Below are 21,028 nucleotides of genomic sequence, written 5' to 3' on the forward strand. Positions count from 1 at the left end.
GAAAAAAACTCTTCTAATGTCTGGACATCACACAATAAATACAATTACAGTTTAGAAAGATTGGTGGATGTTACTGTGACATATACCATAACCAATGCAGGCTCAAAACAAGAGCTAGGTTAGCATATATTTAAAACTGGTGTGGTCAGAGAAATCTGAACTTTTAAATATGAGGGTCATACTGGCAGTAATGAGCATGTTTAAATTACAAATAAATACCTGACAATGAAATCAGTGTCACCTGCCTCATGTATTCATATTTCAGTACAGATGATGGCAAATGAGAATATTTAGTTTTGGTAATATGCAGTGGTGGATTTTTCTTTAATGATGACAAAATTCCTGAGGCTATTTTCATGCAATTTGAATATGCAAATATAGAAGACTGAATGAGAAGATGCAGTGTTAGATATAGGCAAAGATCTTTAAAGATGGTAAAAGAATAGTCTTTGCTCCTGAAATAGAGGTCAAGAAGGTTATACACAATAATGAACCTTTACCTGAAGGTTTTTTTCATACCTTTAGAGTGGCTGCGAAAAATAATTGATTGGAATGTAATTCTTGAAGAGATAAACAGGTATATAGATTTGATTTGCAATTAATCATTTCATAATTTTTTTATTTTGGTATGCACTTTTATCCTGAACTGGGTAAGAGGGCTAGAAAATGGGTGGGTTTTTAATAAGTACTTTCCTGCGGACATCCGTGCAGTAACTATCCAATTCATCCTTCCGCTTTTAAAGCTGGTTAATCCACCTCACAGTGACAGCTGTCACAGAATATCCCAGGAGTATTAGGTGCAAGAAGGCAGTGTCAGTGTTATATCCTCTTGAGATGTGAATACTTCACCCTTGCAGTAAAATAAACACATCCAGGCAAGACAGAGGTCTTTATTGATCCACAAAAGCAATGTTAACAAATAAAAAAAACAGAAAACAAAAAAGAGATGCATCAGCTCCAAGACACAAGTACTCTGTTGCTGTTTTGCTAGGTCTCCCGTGTCTCCTTTCTACTCCTTCATTCTCACACACTTCCACAGTGATCTCCTGCACTTTTATCCATTACTGAGTCAAAGCATACGTGTCACAGATTGTCACGAGAAACAAGTTTAGGCATTAAAGAAACATTGGCCACAAGCAAAAAAATAGTAAACAACAATACAACAACAAAAAAGGCCTTCGTGCATGTATACCGCCCAGGATGACCCATTTTAAACGGCATTTACAATCAAATTACTATATCTGAGGATGATGCACACTGAGCTATGTGCCAATGCCTCCGCCACAAACTGTTTTATTTTTTCCATCAGACACGTCTTTAAATAAATATCATTGTATTTTCATATTATTAGAGAATTAAAGGGAACATCATGACTGAAAACTACTGTTTTTTTTTCGGAAACGGTGGAAACAATATCATTGTACCTTGGATGTCTGAAGGTTACAAAACAATTCACAAATTATTATCAATATAAAAAGAGCAATTAATAGAAAGGGTGTGTGGTCCTTTAAATAATGCACCGCCTTCACTGGGCTGGTCGTAACGAAATACGTCAGTACGGCGTTAACGTAAATGACATAATGCATCCACTTCAGTTTTTTCCAGACGGGAGGGGCATCAGTGGGACGCGAGTCCGCCCCATAGTGGGCCTGGAAATGTGAAAGTTTCGGCTGGTAGGTGGGGCACAAACTGACGAATGATACGGCATGGCGTGTCGTACGTATAGCGTGCCTCGTAACACTTCCTTGTTACTTTTTTGCTTGAACGTGGTAGCAGATGACAACATTTGATTGTGTAGCTTTCTTGTGCTTAATGGTGTTGTGACTCGGAAGCTTTTAATCGGCGTCTTTATTTTAACCAGTTATATTCTTCATGCTGAAGTACCTTTACATATCGTTTGTCTGTGTACTCCATGCTCTACTCAACACAAGCCATGTTGCAGGAAGAGACTTTACTCACCAGGATATGGCTGGCTACAGGTTGGTTATTACCTTCAAAAATAATTTTTGACGCAGATGCGATTTGCCCTTCGTTTTAGTGATTGAGTAAATGGATTAAATGACATGGAGATATATCATCCTTCAAAGAGTGAACCTTGCCAGCTAGACTCTACTTTCTTAATTGCGACCGAAAAGAGTCATTTGCAGCTCCAAGTGCTGTTTTGAACTTTTTTTTCTTGCTTATATTGAACATCCTTATACAGTACGTATTAACTTAGGTGACGTTGACGCATTCTGACATGGTCTTGAAGCCAAATCTTGTCCAGACTTTTGCTGCATTTTCACAAAACCGAAAAATAGAATGTAGATGAGCACCTTACACTGTTACCTACGGATATATTTAAAACCTAATTATGTTGTTTAAATTTTATTTTGCAGCAGAGAAGCTTTTCAGTAATGAGAGTGTTTCTTTCATGGGTAAAAGCAGACCTGCTGTGTGTTTAGTGTGCGTTAAAAGTCGGAAGAGCCTTTCATTTAATACTGGTAGAGCCCTGGTCTTAGTTTTCATTTCACTGACATGCCTTAAAACCATTGTTTTTGTGTATGCATTTGTATTTCAACAGGGAAAGAATAAAGTCCATGTTCTATCATGCGTACAACAATTACTTGGAAAATGCTTTTCCATATGATGAACTGCGACCTTTAACTTGTGATGGCCAAGACACCTGGGGCAGGTAAATACTAAAAGTTAAAAGAAATAGTCTTCTGTTTGGTATCACATCGATTTCATCAGTTAACAACATCCTACAGGAGTTTTAGAGTGTGACATAGTGCTGCTGAGTAGATTACATAGTAATTATTTGCTTTCAAAGTTAATACTTCACTTCAATATTATGGTATATCTTTTTTTATATAGGGTTCCATCATTTGTTAACTTTATCAACATAGAATTTATAGTATTGATATAGCAAGATCTTTAAGACTTTGATCAGTATTTTTAACAGGGGTTCTGACTATAGCTGATACAGTTCTGTGCAAATTATGAACAAGCATGGCCCAATTACTTTTTTTTTTTATTTCGCCTTATACAGTTTCTTGTATTAGGAATTTGCTAGTTTTTGCATACCCCTTGGGGTGAGAGCGCAGGGTCAGCCATTGTACAGCACCCCTGGAGCAATTACAAGTTAAGGGTCTTGCTCAAGGGCCCAGAAGAGTAGGATCTCTTTTGGCAGTGACAGGGATTTGAACCGACAACCTTCTGGATACCAGCACAGATCCTTAGCCTCAAGAGCCACCACTCCGCCCCTACTTGCTTTTGTCTCAGAACTCATTAAGTGTTTAGTCTGGTCTGACTTACTGTAGCTCATTAGGTGTAACCTGATCAAGAATTGTCATTTGCTACTGTCAGCCAATGACACATCCAGAGCTTAATATATTCCATTGACCCTTCAAATATCTTGCAACACTCAACATCCACAAGCAAACAAGTGACTAAGCAGGGAAATGCTACTAAAATATCAAATTGCTTCTAGCTAGTGATTTCCACAGTCCACAATGTTATTATTAAATTGCTGTTAATAAAACTGAAAGAAAACCTCTTAAACGGTGCTGGAACCATGCACGGTTTGTTTGGAGAGAAAAAAAAGAATCAGCATTTAAATAAAAGAACACCTCACCAAGTATTAAGTACAGGGGTGCATCTTTCATTATTTGGGTTTGCGTGGCAGCTAGTGGCACAGGAAAAATTGTGAGAGTACAGGGAACAGGATTTCACTAAACATCAACAAATACTTGGAGAATGTCAGGAAACTGAAGCTTAAAAAAGGATGGCTTCTACAATTAAATAATAGTTCAAAGCAAATTTTAAAATCTACGATAAGGCACCCCAAGAAGTACAAGATGAAGGTACCTAGACCTGAACATAATTGAAATTCATTGAAAATCTGTGTGTGAATCATTCTGTTTAATGTGCACACAAGATAGTATGCTTCTAGCCATGAGAGATTCTCAATCTACAAGGAAGAACAGGGAAACAATTGTTAAAAAAGAATTCAAAGACTTGCAGCTGGCTACAAAATCATGTACAAGCTGTGATTCTTGTGAAAGGACGTGTTTCTAAGTGCTGATATAGTAGGGTGCCAAAATGTCTGCAACTGTCATATTTTTCTTTTAATTTTTTTGCTTTATGAAATAAATTGTAACTGTACAAAAATAGCATTTTTTTAAAATATGGTCTGTTTGCTGTCAGCAGTATTTAGTATTTTTTACTTCAGATGTGAACAAAATATGTAACCTTTTGTGTAGAAATGTAGGTTAATTATGCAATTGAAGTTTTAACAAGTTAGCTTTATCTTAAGTACAAATGTTTTGAAAAACACTGATCAGTACTTAGTACATGTATAAGATATTGCAGTCAATGCTGAAAATGTGTTTTATACCTCTGGTAAAATGCCGAAATTCATTCTTGGACTTGTTTATTTAGCAGTAACACAATGCAATCTTGTTTAACATCTGTTTGTACTGTACATGTATTCAATCTGTAAAATGACCCACTGTATGTAAGAGTAGCCTTGATGGTGTCAAGTGAAAAACTGAAGGACTTTGGATATTTTAGTAGTTATTTGGTGTTTGATTGCACCATTTAGCAAGCCTTTAATTCAGAGTAATTGTCTAATTTTCTTTCTTTATTACATTAGTCTTTATTAAGTAGTATAAAATTCAAACTGGTTTTGCTTTTTTCTTCTAGTTTTTCACTAACTTTGATTGATGCTCTTGATACTCTTCTGGTAGGTCTGTTATTTTTATTGATGTCTTGTCATTAATTAATTGACTGTGTAAATTAGAACAAAATTATTAAAAATGAGAAAAGATCATTTAGGAAATGTCTTATTAAGCAAAGATCATATCTACAGCTAGGATTGCTACCATTGCACAAAAAATCTAATAACACTGCTGTTTTTGAAATATACTGTAATATCTGATTTCATCCCCTATGTTGTTTATTTTTAGAATACTGAATACATTTGATAATTCTGTTTTTCTAGATTAAAGTCCATGCTTTATTGAGGTATTGTTCCTTCATGGCCTTTCTGTTTTCCATGTAGTTTTCTCAGTATATTTTAGTACAGTCTTCATTATTTCTTTGTTTGTAAATTCACATTGGATCTTTACCAATGATATTCACAGCGTGTCACTAATGTGCCATTGTGAATAGTTAAAATGCTTGAAGTGTATATTTGGCGCATTAAGAAGCACATTTTGCATTTTAATTAATATTGAAGATGATTGTAATGCATTGTCTCTTTTGGTGTAGAGCCTGTTACCTCTCCAAAACATACTATTATGTTTTCTCCAAGTTTCCATATTAAAGTTCATAGAAGTATACATTATAGGAGACTTTCCTCATTTAACTTAAGAAGGGGCTTTCTTTTCTTCTTCTCCCACCCACATCCAGTTACAAAGGCAAATGATAAACACAGTATAAATCAGGGGTGCCCACAGTTTTTCTGCTTGCAAGCTACTTTTAAAATGACCAGGTCGAATGATCTACTTATAGATATAGATATAGATATAGATATAGATATATATATATATATATATATATATATATATATATATATATAGATATATATATAGATATATAGAGAGATATATATATATATATATAGATGGATATACACACACTGAGTATACTTTATACATAAAATATATGTTGTCGTTCCTTGCATAACTGAATAACCTTTATGACACAATAACAATTCAATACATTTATGGTCACTACAGTATTTGGATTTAATAATCGTCATGTGGGAAAAGGCTGACTTGCATAAATAAGTAGAGCCGAATAATGCAGTCAAGGAGCTTTTGAATTCAGCCGAGTTTCATAACCTAATTGACAAAATATGTTGATTTTACATTTTCATAGCATCACGGATGTCTGAAGCATTGGTTTTTTAGCTCCATTAAGTGCTCTTTACTGAGCTCCCATGAGAGTGTGTGTTTCCTTAGCCAGCTAATAACCATTGTTGATTTAATTTACATAGATTTCAGCTTATTTCTTATCACATACACTTATTCTTGTGTGTTGAAAACTGAATGTGTTGATTAATGTCATATGACCCTTTCATTATCATTGTTTATTATTTTATCAACTTTGCATGAAAATTTACAGGACTGGGTAAAAGAGAGAACTCTCCCAAGGAGAGGTAAATGTTATGAAAAGGATACATTTTCGCAAACACTGAGGCAAAAAAGTGAAGGGTTAAGTAGTAAAGGCAAAATGAATTTTGAGAAACTCCCAACATCACTGAACTCATTACCTCATAAACATATCTCAACAACACACATTTAAAATTCATTACATTTGTTAAATGTTTTATATAATCAATGGGATATGTATACATTTTTACACAAAAATATGAATTTATGAATGTCAAATTACAGGAATTCAAAATAGTCAGATTTAATGTTCTTATTTTTGACAAATTCTACTAAGCACCAGAGGGTTACATGGATTGCACTATGCTTCTATAACGTCTGCTAGCATGACACAAAAGCTCACAATTCTTTCTGTAATTTATGCTTGTGCAGGTGGTTGGGGTTAAATGTTGTGAAATGGGATTTCTGCTTTTTTGCTGTTCTTGTCCTCTCTCTCTCACTGGCACTCAGTGCTAGGGAACATAAAAAGTGAGTTATAAAGTAACTTGCCACAACGAGTTGATTCTGCTGGTCTGTTACTAGCAGTTTCATATCAATATATTAAAGGGCAGTAATGTAAAAAGGAATTTAAATGGTGGATGGGGTGAACTTTTATTGTATTAGATATGACCTATTTATGCAACATAGATATTGACTGTTCGTAGTTTACATACATGGTGCTCACCTCGTATAGAACAAATGCAAAGAAGCAAGTTACCTGTGTAAGGAAGCAGTACACTTACAAATACTGATTTTTTTCCTTTCCTGCGGGATTCTATATACTCTGAAACAGAGAGGACATAACTGCATGGCAGTAGAACACATCTGAAACCTCATTGCTTTGGTCTTTTAAAAACTTGTAAAAGCACAAACCTTTCAGTTTCAAAATCTGTGCTCTAAAAGTTTACAGAATTTTCTTTTATAAAAACTAACATGTTGAACAACATATTGTCCTGCCTCCACCACCAGCTTGCCAACAGTCCTGTAAGCAGAAAAAATAGTCCAGGTGCAAATAAAACCATTCATGCTTACAATTAAAAAAAATATATATATTTTTTTAATATATATCTCTAATCTCAACCAAGACACAACATGTTAGAAAAATTTCTTCTGGAAATAGTTAACTTTCATAATAATTAATGCTACCTGACCATGTTTTAATATTTATATATGCAGGTATGTATAGACATATTTATGTATGAATGTATTGTAAATTTACTTTTAAATGGATAAAATTGTCTTTTTTTGCCCACCAATCTACACTCAATAACACATAATGATGCAAAGTGAAAACATGCTTTTAAAAAATTTTGGAAATTTTTATTAAAAATGAAAAATCTTTCATTCATTTAAGCATTCAGGGCCTTAATTCACTATTTTGTAGATGTCTGTTTGGCAGTAACTAAAGCTTTGAATTTTCTTGGGTAAGTCTCTACAAGCTTCACACACCTGGAATTAGGCAGTTTATCCTTTTCTTCTTGACAAATCTTCTGAAGCTCCATTAGAATGGATGGTAAATGTCTGTAAATTGCTTGTTTCACATTGTTCCAAACATGCTCTATAGGTTGGAAGTCTGTGCTTTGATTGGACCACTCAAGGACAGTCAGAGATGTATCCCAGAGTCACCCCAGCATTGTTTTGGCTATATGCTTTAGGTCATGGTCATGCAGAAAGGTGAATAGTTGCATCAGTCTGAAGTTGCATGCTTCAAGAATCAATATGTGTCTCATCAGATGAGGGATCTGTCTTTTTCCCATGCTCTCTGAGTTCTTTAAAAGCCATCTGGCAAACTCCAAGTGGGCTATTGTTTATGTTTTACTCGAGCGACTTCTTTCTAGACATACTACTGTAATCATAAGATTGCTTGAGTGTTGCTGAGATGGTTGTCCTACAGACAAATTCTCCTGTCTCTGCAGAGGACGTCTGAAGGTCTGTTAGTGACCATTGGGATCTTGGTTACCTCTCTAACCAAGTCCCTTCTTCTTTTGTTACTCAGTTTGGCTGGATAGCCAACTTTAGGAGGAGTCCTGATGGGCCCCAAACTTCTGTTTCATAGTTATTGAGGGCACTTTACTCTTGGAAACACTCAAAGATTTAGAAGTGGTTTATATCCTTGCCCTTATCTAATTGTCGCCAGAGTTTTATCATGGAGGCATACAGAGGGCGCCATGGAGTTCATGTCTGATTATTGTTCTGACTTGCACTGTGAATCATGGAACATTATCTACACAGGTTTGTGCTTTTCTAAACTATGTCCAGTCAATTGAACTTGCCACAGGTTAATTCCAGTCAAGTTCTAAACCAGTGTTTAACAACCTTGCTGGTGTCACAGTCTAGTTTTTCCAAATGCTAGGGCATTTGTATGAGCTGGGATGGACGAGTTGGGTGGTCCCCACTGGGGAATTGAGAGTGATTGTTGAAGTAATGGGATGGAGGTCATGTGCAATTAACAGGGTTAGATGAATCAAGCTCGATTGTCAGTGATTTTCCTCCTTGGTAAATCGAGCATGCCCATCGGAATGGAGTTTGTCCAAGATTGGCCACGATTCACCTGTGATGTTGCCATAGTGAATCAAGCACGATTATCAAAGAGGTGTGTATGTGGTTTCCTCCAGGGTTGAACATGGACAACCTGCAATGCCACCACGGACCACAGGTTGTGAAACACTGTTAGACACATATGAAAGATAATTAAAGGAAACAATGCAGTAGACCCCAATTCGGAGTGCTACATAGTGTTTTTTTTTTTAAACTAATTTGCAAACCTTGCTTGAAAGTATGTTTTCACTTGTCATTATGGGTTATTTAGTGTAGATTGGTGGGCAAAAATGACAAGTGTATCCATTTCAAATTGGTACAACACAATACAGTGTGCAGAAAGTGAAACAATCTAAATGTTTTCTGAATCCATTGTAGAAAAGTTTCCTTTATTTAGGTAACCTTTGCCAATTTCTGCTATTTTACAAAATTGTACATTTGGATAGTTTTAATGGTGGTCTTAATTTTCTTAGATTCTTTAGTCAAGTAAAGGATCAGGTTGCACATTTTATAGTTTTAGAAAACTGATAGAATCAACAAGCTATCTAATTAAATCTTACATGAATAACAGATGTAAGTAAATATATTGAGTAAATTGTGAATTAAATGTCTTATCGTAATGAGTTTTGTCATAGCATACACAATATCAAAATAAAACATATTAGAAATAACATTATTTATGCAAAGACAAAAGAAGAAAATGAGAACTGTTCTTTTTTTTTTTTTTTATGGATTGGAAACACCTTGTCTGTTTAATCCATAATCCAGGTTTAAAGTTGTGTGTCCCACCCTTGTGTTTCCTCAGCCTGTTACAGTGGTTTAGTTATTTTTGTCACAAAAATTGTCTACATTTATGCAAAAGGATGATGGCAGAAAATGTAAACATTAATTTAAATAAAGTTGATCAAATCTTTCTGTTTTTAATATACAGTACAGTGAAAAACTAATTGATTTTTATGTCAAAGAAAGTTAATGCTAAAGATGAAGAGTTTTCTTTTTAATATTTCATTTAACATGTTAAGAGAAACGTGCCTGTTGTCATGAGATTACTCATATGGTTGTGTTTGATTCCTCTTGCAGATTTTAGGGAACAGTACAGAATTTCAGCGGGTAGCTCGCCTGCTGCAAGACAGAATTAACTTTGACATTGATGTCAATGCATCTGTGTTTGAAACCAATATCCGAGGTGAGTAGTGTGACGCCAAATTTTCAGATGGTATATCTTACTAGAAAAAATTTGGCTTTCTTGTCACTTTTTTTGAGATATGCAGTGCTATATGCTATTAAGGAAGTCAAAAGAATAGCTTTTTGTCATTTTACAGGTATTACTGGTAAATGTCAGTCTGAATATCTCTTATATATTTCTCTTCTGGTTCATCCTGCTTCCTCTTCATACCCGGTCCCCCCCACACGCATCCCACACGACATTTCTCTTTTCCTATTCCTCCTCTTCTAAACCCTTCCCCACGCTGCCTGCGGCCTCCCATACACCCCCACGCCACTTTTCTCAATTCCTATTCCTCCTTCGGACTACCGCATTCCCCGCTCCTCTCATGACACCATTGGTGTCATGTCACTGCCCTATATCTAGCCTAATCGTGTGACCTTTCACTTCGGCCATGTCTGCGCCTGGGAGTCTTTTCCGTAGCCTGCTACAGGAAGGTACTCTCTCAACCATTGGCATTGGCATTGGTATCGCTCCTTTCTATTGGTTTATCTGCTTACTATTTTCATATACTGCAATGGTTGTTTCCTAAGCCTTTGTAATAAAAAGAACGACAGTATCTTCTCTGTCGACGAGTTTTTGTTCAATGTCCTCTGTATTCCGGGATCCGGCAACTGCCTGTTCCTATCAGTGGGTTATTTCTTGACACAAATGGTTGACGAAGGCAATGCACTCTCACTATGACATAGGGCAGTAGATATCATTGCATCACATTGGGACAGATTTGGAGATGTTCTTCCTGTTGTTCTTTCCAAAGCAAGTCGAGTTATCACAAGTCAAGAATACTAACAATACATGGCAACATCTTTCAGAGTTCTTTCTTCTTGATTTCTGAATTCCTTTCTCTCCATTTTCCGTTCCTATTCTTACTCCGCTGTATGCTATGGCGGGCGTTGGCTAGTACCGTATTATTAGGTGTGGAGATTGTTTTTACTTTGTTGATAAACACTCCTGTGAAGCAGAAGTCAGAACACTTGCATTGGGCGTGATGTCGACCACATCAGATTTACAGTTCTTGGTAATAATGATAAAATTCTCTCAGCCATTACTAAGAAGGCTCACCAGTGCTGGTACTTTATCAGATGCCTGTGAAAAGCTCAATTCTCTCAATATATTCTCACTAACATTAATAAATACACAGTGAAGCCCTTCCTCACAAAACTGTGTAACATCTTGTTACAGCACCAGCACCATTTAGAGCTATAAAGCACCAAAGAATGTGGTGATGTTGGCGTAGAATATTACTGACAGACAGCTGTTTCCTGCTAGCTACATAACTCAAGCTATAGCACATTAGAAAGGTTAATCATTTTATAAAAATGTGACATGCAGCATTAAAGTATCTTATGGGAGTCATTTCAAGTAAAAATAACAGCAACATATGTATTTCTGAATAAGAAAACCTTTACAGCACAATACAGTAGTTGTATAGTAAAATGTGGTTGTTAATATACTGTAATGGTAACATTAATTGAAACTTGCTTTTTATGTAAGTTGAGATATCAGTCTGCTAGTTGCTGTGCTAGGTTTGATGTGTTTCCTCCTTAGGGTTGTATTGGTTAGAACCACTATTTATATATAGTTTTTTCAGAATTGACTATGTTACCCTTAGTATCTACTTTGAAGGCATATCATTTCCAGAAATGACTTCTACTTATGTACCACATGAGTAGGTGGCCCCACATAAGTCCAGGGTACTGTACGCCTATTCAATTTTATATTTTACATAACCAGTGCAGCAAGATTTGGGCTTCCTGAGAGTGAAATAGTGTATGTTACTCAAGGGTGCAAACAAAAATTTTATTGCACTATTTACATTAGGGCTGAGGTGATGGTCAATGAAATTGTTTACCAATTAGCTGATCACATTGTCATTGTAAATAAAAATTGATGATTGGGAACAAACTATTTGCAGAAATTTCCACACATTGCCAAACTGTATTCATCACTTTTTTATTATTATTATTTATTATAAATCTGTTGTGCCTCTCAAAAAGGCTTTCAAGCAGTTATATTTACAGCTGGTAGTGTGTGAGATTCTTCTGCTATGCTTCATGGCCCTTCCCCAACACTCCAGAGTGGATGGAGAGGCAGAGAAACTAAAGACTAATACAGCGACTAATAGCTTACTGTGGAACAATTTTTTGCAGCACCGTTCAGTGAGTAAACGTGGGTTTTCTCTTTCTTGATGAGTCATTCTATTTTGTTTGAAGGAGTAAAAAACGGATCATAGACCGCAGCATCCTTGGGCTGCCTGAGCTACTTATAAACAAATATTAGTGATGAGCCTGGAATTTGAGAAAAATTGCATTTCTTTTCCTTCATATAAGTCATTGCAAACTGTACCGTAAAGAGCATGTACGAGCCAATCTTAGAAAGTTAATGTTAAATTAATTAAAATTTTTGCTTAATTTCAATAGAATATCAGTTTCTGATAGTTACTTACATTATGGTATAGTCTTTTAACCCCTGTAATTTAACATGAAATAGAACTTTCTTAACTATATCTGTATAACAGTGTGTTAATTAAGCAAGTTATTAAATAGTGTGTTAATTAAGCAAGTTATTAAATAGTCTCACTGCTAGCCTGGACTGTTAGATTAGTTAGAAATAGAGCATTTGGGATACAGTTTTCTGACCATGCTTACCATTACACATATAATATGACTGTATGACCAAACTTAGAGAAAAATGAAACCGGATAAATAAGCTTTAAATAGAACTTTATTTAAACAAGAATTTCAATTCTTTATTGTCATGTGTACAATGAAATGCTTGCTTGCATGTGCCCCTGCAGACAGTGAACATAGACAAAAAAACCCACACACAATAAGTAAATGAATATAAACAAGTACGTAAATAATAAAACCAGAATCCTAGGAATAAATGGAGACAGTGGCAGAAGTATATGTGCAGGTAGCAGTGAAGGTGGCACAAGGTTACTGATCATGAGTCTGATTGCAGTTGGGTAGAAACTGTTCCTGAACCTGGAGGTACGCGTCCAAATGGACTTTAGTCACTTCCCAGATGGGAGGAGGGTGAAAAGTGACAGTGCAGTGTGGCTGGGGTCCCACCTGATAACCGTTCACTTTCCTGAGACAGCATGTAGTGTGAATGTCATAGATCGCAGGGAGCTGTGTGCCCGTGATCTGCTGTACTGTGTTCACCACACGCTGCAGAGCTCTGCAGTCCTGAACTGAGCAGTTGCTGTACCAGGATGGATTCCACAGTACCTGTAGAATCTGCACAGGGTTGTGGGGGACATCTGGGCTTAACTCGGTCTCCTGAGGAAGTAGAGGCGTTGTTGGGCTTTCTTATTATGTTATTATTATTATTATATGCTCTATATTATTTTTTTATTGTCTTTTATTTTTCTATTCATTATGTAAAGCACTTTGAGCTACTTTTTGTATGAAAATGTGCTATATAAATAAATGTTGTTGTTGTTCTTGACTACTGCCGCAGTGTGACTTGACCATTTAAGGTCATCATTGAAGGTGACTCTGAGGAACCTAAAGCTGCTGACCTGCTCCACTGCCTCACCTACGATGTAGAGGGGTCTGTGCACAATCATCTCATTAATTTTGCTAACGTTGAGGGTGAGGTTTTTGTCCTGACATCATTTTGACAGGAGTCTGATTTCCTCCCTGTAGGCCGTCTCCTCGTCCTCGCTGAGCAGACCTATTACAATTGTATTGTCAGCAAATTTAAAGAAGGTGTTAAAGCTGTATTTAGCTACGCAGTCATGGGTATAGAGCAGGCGTGCCCACACTTTTTCGGCTTGCGAGCTACTTCTAAAATGACCAGGTCGAAATGAGAGATATATATATATATATATATATATATATATATATATATATATATATATATATATATATATATATATATATATATATATATATATATATATATATATATATAACAGTATACTTTATACATAAAATATATGCATAATTGAATAACCTTTATGGCACAATAACAATTCAATACATTTATGGTCACTACAATATTTGGATTTAATAATCTTCATGTGGGAAAAGGCTGACTCAAATAAATAAGTAGAGCCGAATAATGCAGTCAATGAGGTAGCACATTTCCTCATGTTTGGGTACTTTTCCTCTGTGAGTTAAGTTCCAAAATTGTCCAAGAGCCCCAGACTTCGGCTGAATATTATCCTGTAGTGTCAAAATCTCATCCTCCACTGTAGAGGACTTTTAGGTGAAACAGTGTTTCAATTTTTGATACAAGTGAATTACCCTCAACATCTTCCCTAAATGGATAGCACTTAAATGTAGCGATTGGCTCAAGTAGAGCTGAGTCTCAAAAGTCTTATAGGCAGTTTACAATCTGCTCTGTGTGGCGTATGTTGTCAAGTTGTGCACACGCCTTCCATTGCTTCTCCTGCTCTAACATGAGGTTTTGGATGTTCCCCAAATCAACGCGCTGTGGCTTTGAGGACAGATGTTGCATTTTTCATTTGAAAGCATTAACTGAGCTGATCATATTGACCATGGAGTTCTCTTTTCCTTGCAGCTGTAAATTAAGCTCATTCAACATGTTGGTCAGATCGGAAAAAAATGCCAAGTCTAGCAGCCATTGATCGTTATTAAGTTGCTTGTATTCTGCATGTTTAATGACAAGGAGAAACTCCTTTTTCTCCAGCCAGGGGTCTTGAAATCTCAGCAGGAATTTCTCCCTAGCCATCTGTCTGAACGAAGGCCTCTTTTGTCATCTCTCCATCTTGAATGACTTCTTATGCTTAACGATCGAGTGACTCACCCAGAATGATGCTTCGGTGTGTCTGCCTTTGCTTATGAATTCAGCCAAGTGAAAAATGAAGGCTGTCTGATTAATTGCAATTTTAGTTCCCTCTCCTTTCTCTTTCTCAGATCGCTTTTCGGAAGGAAGTCAGTTTCATAGTTTTTATGAACAGTTTGAAAGTGCCTTTCCACATTTTCCTTCTTTGGTATAGCAATGATAGATTGACAGATCAGACAAACCCACTTCGATTGTGACATTGTGAGAGAAAAAAATCATCTTCCAATTCCACATCCAGCCCATACCCTCCCCAAACAATTTTTTTTAAAACCCTTCTTTAGTCGATATAAATTGGAAGGCTAACTAGATCACAGCTGAAGTTTTGCAGTAGCTTATGCGTTTGATCGTGCGTGTAGGATGACCAGTGTGTTAGAAGAAAAGAGATCTCAGACTGGCCACCCTGTATGTCAATCAAGTGGCAAATGCCATAGGGAGGATATATGATAGACTAACGTTTAAAATATTATTTTTTTTTAATGCATCGCAATCTACCTGCATTACCTTTCCAATCTACTGTTCGATCGCGATCATCGTATTGGGCACCCCTGATGTAGATAGAGTAAAGCAGGGGGCTCGGCACGCTGCCCTTTGAGGAACTTTTCTTTGTAGTGTAAATTTTCTCATATTTTTGTTTGAACAGTTTTTTGCTTTTAATTTTTAATAATTTTTTTTAAAATAAGATATTTGGATTGTGGGTTTTTTTGAAAATGCGTCACACTATTGCTTTAGTGTAGTATAGCTTTAGTGAAGTAAACTAAAAGTTGCAGAGCTTCGGTAATTTTGGACAAACACATCTACAAAGCCCTTTTAAAATTGTGTCATTGAGGCAGGAAAGAATGGTGTTTAATATATGTAAAAGGTTACTGACAAGGGGACTACACTTTTCATCAAGCAGTAGAAGTGCCCTTTGGTTGGTAAGAGGCAGTCGCACATAAAGTTTGAATGAGAGGAGAGCGCAAATATGTTTATGGCGCTGCGCAACTGCAGTTCTTACAGGCTTAGAATGCCAGTGTTTTCTTAAATTTTGCATTGCCCTTTTAGGTAGCCCACTATCCTTAAAGTGTTTGCTCACTGTTCTCTCTGAAACTGGTGCTTTGCATCATGAAATGCGCAAACTGTGGCTCACTGATTCCCTGATGCTGTGCTTTTTTTTTTTTTTTTTTTAGGTTAAATATGTGCTAACAAGCCATAATAAAATGGAAGAAAGTATGATTTTTTGTCTCTCATAATAAGGCATTCCGAACTTTTCAATCCACAACCCATCGCCTGGGTGACCCAATACCCCTCCTACACGAACCTGGGGCTGGTATTGATCATCTGAAATCTTTTGAAATGATAATTAACTTTTAATACATTGTACACTTGTACTGCGGAAACAAAGCCAAAGGAATCATATGTGTGCATGATTTAAAAAAATACTGAGGTGTTTTTTTTTTTTTAAAAAGCTTTGCTCCAATAAATCTTACCACAGACCAGTTACAAATTTATTTTTATTGTATATGCTAATTCACTGTCCTTGAGAGTATGATGGAAGGTGTTTCCTTAAGAGGCATTAGTTCTCCGGAAATGTATTCTTTTGAAATTGTGGCACATTAAGTAAGTAAACAATATAGTAATATGACAAAAAAAGGCGATATCCCTTCCATTGTGATTACGGCGGTACAAGAATCACATGAGAAAAATATACTTTAGCTTACATTTACTGACGGTTGACGCGGTTACAGACGGGAAGCATATGACAAAGACTTGCTGACGGTTGACGCGGTTACAGACGGGAAGCATATGACAAAGACTTTTATCCAGGTGGGAATCTTGATCTACGCAGTCTGCCATTTTTTCGTCCCCACGCTGAGAGGGTTTTCTGAACTTTGCCGACACTTGCTTCAAAGGGTTTGGCTGTCGTCCAAGCCTTTTAATACTGTCTGCTTAACTTGCTGGTCTTCTCTGTCTCCAAACAAGGGCAGGTAGGGGCTGAACTCCTCCTCCACAAAATACAGAAATATGATAATGCTTACATGCCGGTTCTTATTCTCCCAACAAGGAAAGAAGATTTTGTACTGAAAGGGGACAAAAATACTGTTCTGTGTTTAAGCTGACTATACAATCCTCCAGTTGTCTTTGGCTATCTAGTCTATGCTTGGTTGGCAATTCTAAATGCTGAGCATACACATGTGAATGGAGACTTTAACAGTGTTGTTCAGGACAGTGACATAAAATATTAAAGAAAAATGTATTAAAACAGAAGGAGACTAGCTAAGAATGGGGTTCATCAGAGGCACTTGTTCTTCCTGCTTTAAACCTTTCTACCCATTTTGTTGAATCATGCTGTTTTAACTTCCATTCTAAGCCAGCATCCTTCCATGAATTTCAGCAGGTTTCACTCTCTCTGCTCAAAGAACTGTCACTGTAGTGCATTGTTCAGCAATGGTGCAATCACCACAGCAGAGCGTCCATGTTCCATAGACTTTGGCAGGAGCTAAACTAATGGTAGAACGCTGCGTTGTGCGTGTTTTCAACTACCCATAAGCCACTGAAAAGTGTTCTATTACATCGCCTTCTACCCATTGTGGTTACTGCATTATTTTTAATTGCCATTACTTTTTTAATTTACCCTTGTATCAGATGATTTAGAATTGAATGCATAATGTTTTATTCACTGCCTGAATTTGTCTTGTCAGTTGTTTATGGTGTATTACTAGTCAATGGGAGACATGCAAATAAGAATTAGAATTTTTATGTACACATGACAATAACATTGAGTTTGAACTTGAATTATTTTTTTTAGTTGTGGGAGGACTGCTCTCTGCCCACCTGCTTTCAAAGAAAGCTGGTGTAGAAGTGGATGTGGGCTGGCCATGCACTGGCCCTCTTCTTCGAATGGCTGAAGAGGCAGCTCGTAAACTATTGCCTGGTAAGACAAATAATCAATTGCTGTAATGTAGGATTCTCTAATTCTTTATGCATCTTTAAAATTATAAAACACACCAAAAAGCGTTATTGTATTGTTTATATTTGTTCATAGATATTATGGATTGATTGTTGTCCATACTAAATTAATGACATTTAATACAGATACATTGGCAACTGGATTTTTTTTTTCCAAATTTTTAGGTTTCCAATTTATGATATTGTAAATTGCAGATGGAGTTGAATTTCATTATATCCAATTTATTTACTTTATTATAATATTTGAAAGTAAAGAAACTGAAATAACACTGACCACACATACAGGTTAAATATCCCAAATCTTAAATGTCTAGGACCGGAAGCTTTTTTGATTTTGGCATATTTGTATATAAATAATGAGATATCCTTGGGACACATGTGATCAGGTAGGGAAATGCAGCCAAATCGGCTAAATAGCAACTTACATATATAATAACTCTTTATCACTGAACCATGATTAGAATATGTGTTGATGTGACAAACATGGGCGCCGGCAGGGGGGTGCAAGTAGGTGCACGTGCACCCCCCTAGCTTTTGAAAAAAAAGGAAATGGAGAAAAAAAATAAATCTTTCAATAATAAGAAAAAACGCGAAAAAATAGTTTTTATTTTAAATTTTTAAATTACAATTAGACGTTTACATTTTACAACTATACATAAACAATCATTCACTTTGTTTCTAAAAGAGCATCTCAAGCCTTCTTTTTTGTTGTCCAAACTTGTCTACAACTTTGTCGGTAAATTTTGGACAATTATTTATTCTTTTTTTGTGTACACTAAGCATACATAATCCACTTAATCTATCGTCACTCATTGTAGATCGGTTCCAAGTTTTGACGCCGTAATGTGCTAAAAGATCTTTCAATACTGCAGGTTGTTGCAGGAAGTGTCATGCCAATCTTGAGTGCCTCGGAAACAGCCGGATAAAACTTCGTAGCCTCTTCAATTAAACTCATGCAATCGGTAATTTCGTTTGCAATGTTTTTATTTTTCCACATCTCATACCATGTATACCATACCAGATATAAAGTTTGGAAGAATATCACCATACAGACTGTTAATGTCTTCCAGAACTATTAAAAACGATGATTTATCCAATTTACTCATTTCTTTTGGGTGAAGTTGTAAAAGTGAAAATGCTTTCTCTTGTGTAAAAGAATACCGAATTTGTAGAGAAGATATTATAGAATCCAAATAAGGGATGAAAATGGACCTCCTAAAATATTCTTCTGCGTTTTCAGAAAGTAAATTCGATCTGTGAACTTGCCTTTTATTTAACCGTGGCTGTTTTAATTCAATGTCTAATTCTTCACAAATCGATTGTGCTTTTTTGAAAATCAATGAAAACTCTTCAGAAACATTGTCTCGATGGGATTGCAGCACATCTATTAATTGAATTATATGAGCAGTTACATCTTTAATGTTCATATTTACTTGCTGCAACTGATTGCACACAGGTTCGAGTTTAGCCGAATAAGTAGCAATTACTAAAAGCGTCAAAATGTAAGTTGGAGTTGTAATAGCAGTGAACAGCAAATGAGCCTTAACCTTTGTGTTTTTGTTCGCACTGTCCTCTGTAAGCTTTTCTAGCGCTTGGACAATTACCAAAAAGTTCTCAGAAAATATTCTGATACTTTTATACTTTGCCGACCAACGTGTTTCACAAAACAGAGGAATATTAGGAATCAAAGATCGTCGTAAAGTGCTCTCTCTAAAAAAGTTGATTACTTCTTTAGTTGTGCCACTGGCATTTTGAACTTCTTTGACATTGTTCAAGTCATTATAGACGAGATTCAATATATGACTGGCACAATGAAAATACAAAGCCTTAGGGTACTTGTTTCTGATAAGCTTCTGAACACCACCTTCTTTACCTGCCATCGTAGAATAAGCGTCATAACCTTGACCGACAAGTCGCGACAAATCTAAATTACAATCATTCAGAAACTGAAGGATTGCTTCTGAGATTGATACTGCATCCAATTTGGTCAACAGAGTATAACCCAGAAATTCTTCGCACACTGTCAACTGCCCGTGCCTTCATCGCAACGCAAAAATCGCACACCAATGGATAGTTGTTTTGTTCCACTAATATCTGCAGTCTCATCAGCCAACACAGAAAAAACGGATGCTTTTTTAACCTCGCAGATTATCTGTTCTTTGAGAATATCTGCACAGGTTTGGATCAGCTCATTTTGAATCTGATGGGATATGTATAACGCATTTTTTGGTCCAGATTCCAAATGATTTTTTAAAACTTGATCACCTGATTGAATTCGGAAATGCAACATATCTGTAAAGACAGAACCTTGATCACTTTTTCCCCGAAGAGGAAGCTCATGCTGAGCAATAAATAAAACTGTTGAAGTAATTGACCAAGCTTGTCTCTATTTTCTTCAATTTTTCTGTGGTATGTTGAATCCAGAATTTCACGAATACTGAGTTGTTGTTTTTTCATTATTTTCTGAAACTGGATGGAAGAAGCTATTGCATTGATGTGCCATTGGGAATTGGCGTGAGATTGTGCAACTTCATGAAATTTGTGAAATTTAAGACACGGGAAAGGATAAATTGTTGCAGACCACGTTGAACTGGAGGTCGAAATAAGACGCAAACTCGACAAAAGGTCCTCTTGCACTGGCTGAATATGCTAACCACGGATATGTCTTGAGCCATTCCAATCTGAAGAGACGTTTAGCTTCAGGGTTTGCATCTTTCTTGAAATCATACGTTTGACTAGGAGTCCAACATTCCTGCAGCAGCTTCAGACGAAGTTCGTCATCAATATGACAGTTGGTGTTTGTGTACAACCCGATATCGACGCGATTGGGATTGACATCCAACGAAGTTTCATCAGTGGTACTTTCTGATCCAATGCTAGTTTGATCGTGGCTTGTGCTGGTACTCGGGATAGGATCTGCAGTTGTGCGTAAACCATCATCTAAATCATCGATCTTGCGCTTCTTGGTTGAAATTAAAAAACGTCTTATGTCACTCATAATAATATAGAACGCGTACTTTTTCTCTTAAAATAAATTTTCTTAAACTTTCTGAAAATAGAAGTTTGTTCACAGTAACGTCATATAATATTTTAGTTCCCTTATGAACATACCTTTATATTTATACCATGAGAAAAACCATACGGTTTAGAATATACTTTCGTTCGTTTGTTTATTTTGACACTCTTGTTTAACACTCACATTAACCACTTAAGGCATGCCGTCGTGTGAGACGACGGCGGGCTTATACTGTCCGATTTTCACGTGGTCGTATGACACGGTGGTTGCTCTTATAATATAAGAGCATACATATTATGTAACCAATCAACTGCATTTGCTTAAGACAACTGGGCGTGTCTTAAGCAA

The 21,028-nt window shown here is 36.3% G+C and overlaps 1 protein-coding gene across 3 annotated transcripts in view; it reads left to right on the forward strand.

Moving 5' to 3' along the window:
• Window positions 1-21,028, forward strand: part of edem2 (ER degradation enhancer, mannosidase alpha-like 2) — a 49,757-nt gene that overhangs the window by 5,820 nt on the left and 22,909 nt on the right. Inside the window, exons 1-5 of one of the 3 annotated variants that reach the window (XM_039735330.1) lie at window positions 1,621-1,673; window positions 2,564-2,674; window positions 4,687-4,726; window positions 9,756-9,861; window positions 17,504-17,629. In XM_039735330.1, the coding sequence (XP_039591264.1) occupies window positions 2,580-2,674; window positions 4,687-4,726; window positions 9,756-9,861; window positions 17,504-17,629 (367 nt within the window). In that variant the 5' untranslated portion in view covers window positions 1,621-1,673; window positions 2,564-2,579. The other 2 variants (XM_039735328.1, XM_039735329.1) reach the window with 2 other exon arrangements.

The sequence above is a fragment of the Polypterus senegalus genome, chromosome 14 (genome assembly GCF_016835505.1).
Source record: "Polypterus senegalus isolate Bchr_013 chromosome 14, ASM1683550v1, whole genome shotgun sequence".
NCBI classification, from domain to species: domain Eukaryota; kingdom Metazoa; phylum Chordata; class Cladistia; order Polypteriformes; family Polypteridae; genus Polypterus; species Polypterus senegalus.